This window comes from Myotis davidii, unplaced genomic scaffold (genome assembly GCF_000327345.1).
Source record: "Myotis davidii unplaced genomic scaffold, ASM32734v1 scaffold184, whole genome shotgun sequence".
In the NCBI taxonomy this organism is placed as follows: domain Eukaryota; kingdom Metazoa; phylum Chordata; class Mammalia; order Chiroptera; family Vespertilionidae; genus Myotis; species Myotis davidii.
Window position 1 is genome coordinate 6,954,072 of NW_006297021.1, and position 5,173 is coordinate 6,959,244.

General features: G+C 40.3%; 1 protein-coding gene across 3 annotated transcripts in view; it reads left to right on the top strand.

Moving 5' to 3' along the window:
- The first annotated feature begins 211 nt into the window (after nucleotides 1-211).
- The window catches only part of TLR3 (toll like receptor 3), a 12,926-nt gene continuing 7,964 nt past the window's right edge, over nucleotides 212-5,173 (top strand). Inside the window, exons 1-2 of one of the 3 annotated variants that reach the window (XM_006772708.2) lie at nucleotides 212-478; nucleotides 910-1,021. Coding sequence is in view for 2 of the 3 variants with exons in the window: in XM_006772705.2 (XP_006772768.1) it covers nucleotides 4,645-4,890 (246 nt within the window). In the remaining variant the exon portion in view is untranslated. Of the gene's footprint in view, nucleotides 479-909; nucleotides 1,022-3,180; nucleotides 3,364-4,589; nucleotides 4,891-5,173 lie in introns of those variants that run through there. The other 2 variants (XM_006772706.2, XM_006772705.2) reach the window with 2 other exon arrangements.

The window sequence follows — 5,173 nt, forward strand, 5'->3', positions numbered from 1 at the left end:
AATAACCAATAGCTACATCTGGGGCCCAGGAGTGGGCAGTGTACACACTGACACACATTTACTTCTTGCTCTTAATTTTGCAACCCTGTTGAGCTAGTGACCTGTTTCAACCGCCTCAGGCTGTTTTATTACTTTACTTGTTTGTATAAGGCATTGCCGCAACCTGTGGTGTGTCCTCAGGCAAATCTCTCACCACTAGGTTTCATTTTCCTCCTTCCTCAGACCAAGGAGTTGGATGAGGCGATCTCTACAGTCCCTGCCAATTGCCATGTTTTGCTATAAACCTATGCAGTTGTAATATTTATTATATCCTAACAATAAAAAATGTGCTCATTTCTGGACAAGCACATTCCTTTAACCAGTTGGAGTCAGTAAAGCGAATGGAAGACTGGACAGTGAATCTGAACTTTCTCCTGGCACCTGGGTGCTCCCTGCAGGTTCTGCCTGGGAAAGGCGGCTCCCTCTCTGCTGGGAAAGGGTGAGTTTCTGCACTTACTTCTCTTACAGTGCTGCCAAGAAGAGAAAGTGAGATTAGAGAAATGGAAGTAATTAGCTTTGATTAAGACCAGAGTGGTTTTTTTTTCTGTCCCTCTGACTACACACTGTTCAATTCTGACAGTTTTGCATCAGCCTCAGGTTAATAACAGAGGAATTCCCTCTCAGTTAGATATTCATTAACTTTTTAGTACTGGCCCTGCCCACACTGAGGGGCGAAGTCCCACTGTCTTAACTTTCTCTGTTGCTAAATCTGTGCCCCTTTTAAGGAAACCCAGGGGTCTGCCCCTGAAGAAGACAGAAGACATTCTTAAGGAGCTATTTTCTGTGCCTCTTGCTGCGATTGTGTTTGGTTTCCTTTGCCTTTCTTGGAATGCACCAATTATAACTGGTCTTTTTTTTTTTTAACTTCAGTTTCACTTTCGAGATTCCAGCAAATTTGCCGCCCGCCCGTCCCCGATGAACACACGGCTGGATTGGGACTGATGACAAGAGGGACGGTCAGCTGTCCTCAGAGTACACAAAGGTAGAGATTTCACCTTCCTGTGGGGCTAGGATCGCTCGTTGGGTGAAGCTAGGTGCACGATGGTTTTAGGATTCTTTGCTCTGGTGCTTGAAATCTAGTCAGAATCACTCTAGGCTAGGAGCATGAAAGAACAGACAGATGATGTAGGTATGGGAAGAAGTGTATCATAACTCAGTCCAAATAATAGCAACAAGCCTAATGAACAGGATAAAACATTTTATGCAGCAAATGAAAAAAACCACGTTTCTTTCCTTTGTAATGTAGCTGGCAGGCACATTAGAGTAGCTACTGAAATCATTTGGCAATAGCCTTCACACAAAAATCACAGCTTCGTCTTAAAGATACAAAGTCCTGTGAGCTTAAAAGAGCTTGTCTCCCTCTCTCAGCCTTCAGGGCTGGGGAGGAGATGGGCTGGCACTGTATGACAATGGGCTTGACAAGGAGGAACTCTTCCACGGCTCCCAGGGGTGAGAAAATGGCTTTCTTTGGCCTCATAAAGGAGGAAGCATGGAGCTGAGAAGTGGAAAGCCACTTAGGAGGTGTAAGAGGATCAGAGATTAGCTTGGGCAGATGTGGGTCAGGTCATATGGAGATGGAGTCGGCCTTGGCTAGATGTGTCAGGAAGCTGCTTCCCAACTTTGCAATATGGCTTTGTGTTGGCATCTGTCTGCATACAGCGTATGTGTCCAAATTTAGGGGGACAGAGAAATGTAAAGTTTACACAGCAAACAGTACAAGCCAAACGGTAGCTGGTAGAAACTCAAAGCAGCCTGGCTCTGGACTCCATGTCCTCACCACTGTGCAGTGTGGCGCTGGCTTGGACAGAGATGGAACCCTGTGCTCCCTGAACCCGCTCTCCAAACGGCCAGGCCCCATGTCCTCAGAGTCTGTGCACATAAAATTGTGTATAGCTTTAAAAATACTCGGTGCTAGCATTGTCAAGGCCATTAGATGGGAATGTTAATTTATAGAAGCTGATTTCTTCTGTTTTTTCTGAGAACTAGAGTAGAATAAAAATAAAGCCATTAATTTTAAAAAGAATAATTTAAAATACTCAGACAAGTTCTGTTTTCCTAGAATAATCACCTAAAAGGATTTTACATTCAAACTTATCTGGAATTCTTCTTGTGACATGACTTTTAGATCTTACACAAAAATCTATTAAAATATCATTATTATTGATTCATCCCCATACCTTGAGGATACATTTGATTTTTTAAAAAACATGTGAAATGGTAAACTAGGTAAACAATCATACCATAAAATACTACATTGGGTACAAATTCCACCAAAACAACTTTGTAACCATACATAGGAAAAAAGAGTGGTTTTCTTGAACTGGTTTTTAACTGCCTATGGAAAGCTGTTCATTCAACATATATTTATTCAATACCAGCTACATTCTAATCATTTTTCTGGGTTACACAGCATAAAATAAAAACAACCATGTCCTCTCCTATTACCACTTACTTCTTCATAAGGAGGGATAATTAAATAAGTTAAAAATAAAATTATTTCAGATAATTCCCATAAACCATTGCATGCAATAAGCGATCTAGTAAAAGAGTTACAAAATGGGAAAATTTACACTCTGACTTCAAGACTTACTGTAAAGCTACAATAATTAAAGAGTATGGCTTTAGTTATTAAACAATCTATAACACAATATTAATGATAAAACAATAATAAAAAAGAAAGAACCTGATTATTACATGAGCGAAATATTTGAACATAGGGAAGACATGCAAATGGACAGTAAGCACAGAAAAGAAACTGTTCAGTGTCATTGCTCACCAGGAATATGCCAATAGGTGGGGTGTCAAACGGGTTCGGAAACCCCACTGGTGAGGGTCTGGGGGTCTCCCGAAGAGGAGAGATCACTTACCCTGAGGGACACCTGCCCACCTGCCTGGGACATGTGCCCTGGAAGAGGGAAAGTAAAGGTCTCCACGAATTAAAAGAAACAAACAAAAAGAATTTTTTAAAGGCCTCGGATTTTGTGAATGTTGTATTACAAGTGATTAAATTTATTAATTTCACTCTTTAGACCAAGTAGTAGGGTAAGATGTCCCATGGATGCCTCCTAACCTGAGACTTTCTTTTCATTCTTTAAAATGAAATGGAAAAAAACAGCACTTTGAAAGGAATGAGGCCTCCTTAAGTGATGTGGTTGTTCAGGGAGGATGCTGGCTGCTTCCCAGCCTGCGTAGACAGTGCCACGTTGGTCCTGAATGAAGCTCTCCACCTAACCCAGGGTGGAGTTAAAGGGGCTTCATGCATTTCCGTGAATATCAAGTATTTTACATGCTTGGCTCCCACGACTATTTCCTTCCGATTTAATGGTGAGCTGTGGTTGTCCGGTGATATATTTTGTTTTGCATAGATTTTCCTTTATAAAGTAAACAATTTAAAAAATAGGAAATAGTTATAATTACCACTTTATACAACATGGATTATTATACTGATTAATAATAGTAGTAAATCCTGCTTTGTTCCAGATACTGAAAGACTTATTTCCTTTAACCTTTGTAACAACCGATGGAGGAGTGACTCTAATTATCTCTACTTACAAGATGAGAAATCTAAGGCCTGAGAAATGAATTAACTTGCTCCAGGCTATATAGTAGAGGATCCAGGATCAGAACTCAGAGGGTGTATTTCCAGGGTTTGTTCTCTTAATGACTGTGTTTCTTCAAGTCTTACTGATTCTGCAGTGAATGATCATTTATATAATCATAAAATTGTAAATGATATCTATTCACTTTAAATTTTATGAATTGATCTAGACCAAGTATATCTGACTTATCATAGTCTTAGAATAAATGCTAACGTTGTATATCTATTATAGCTGACAGTTTTAGGAAATGCAAGGAAGGAAGAAGTGTGTAGAAAATACAGGAGTGCATATTTCCTGTGTCACATGGAGAGATTTTTTTGTGTAAAGTTGGTTGATCAATAAGTAGAATTCTAAGTATAGTCTTTAAAATTAAAATTGTAACAATAGACTAAATTAAATTAAAAATAACTAAAGAAAAATTGTGACAGCAATGATGAAACAGAATAATTAAGCTCCTTATCTTTAGAGTGGGAAGAAAATGCTTAGTCAGTAAATGAAGAAATAGTAGCATATGCATATTATTTAGGTTTGTGAAGGTGACCATGAGAATTAAAAATAGACTGTCAAGAGGTTACTTTAGGTCATTGCCATGGGAGTGGAAATGAAGGGTGAAGAGGGAGTTTGTATTATCAGTTTTGTATTTTCTGTGCTGTTTGAATTATATATATATGGCTAATATTCTAAGTGTCTGACCATCCGACTGGTCACTATGATGCGCACTGACCACCAGAGGGCAGACACTCAACACAGGCGCTGCCATGACGTGCACAGAGAAATGGCACTGCGGATCTGGCGCCCACAAAGCAGCCCTCGCTTCCCCCAAGTGGAACATAGGCCCCGCCACCACCCCGAAGTGACAGCCCACCAAACCACAGCCATGCTGCTGAGACCCCATAGTGCGAAATGCGGCCCACAGCCCAGCCCAGCCTGGAAATGGTGGCTGTGGGCGCCGGGTAATGATGTCACGTTTTTGTTGACATTCTGAAACCAAAATTGTCAACAGAATATGTCTAAAGATCAACTATTGCCACAACGTACCTCTGAAGCCAAAAGAAGCCAGGGTCGTCGACAGAATGTATCTGAAGACCAACTACTGACACCACGTACCTGTGAAATTGAAAGAAGCCAGGGCTGTCTACAAATGTATCTGAAGACCGACTACTGGCACAGTGTGCCTCTGAGGCTGGAAGAAAGCAATGTTGTTGACAGAATATGTCCGAAGAACAACCATCGACAAGTACTACCAATACTGGTAGGAACTGCCTTCATAGCAAAATGAGATAAATGAGGATGCAATTATTGAACACAGTGTGGTGGAATGACTCTCACATGTCAATTTTGCCTATCAATTTAACCGATGAAAAACCAACTGATGGAAAATTTACTCAATGTTGTAGCAAAGGCAAAGTTTCTCCAAATGATATAAATTTTCCAGAATACCTGGCATATTTAAAAAAATTAATGATTAACGAATTGCTTTGTCCCCGTCTGACACTGGCCTCCCATTTAAATTATTTGAAGACAGTTTCCTGTGA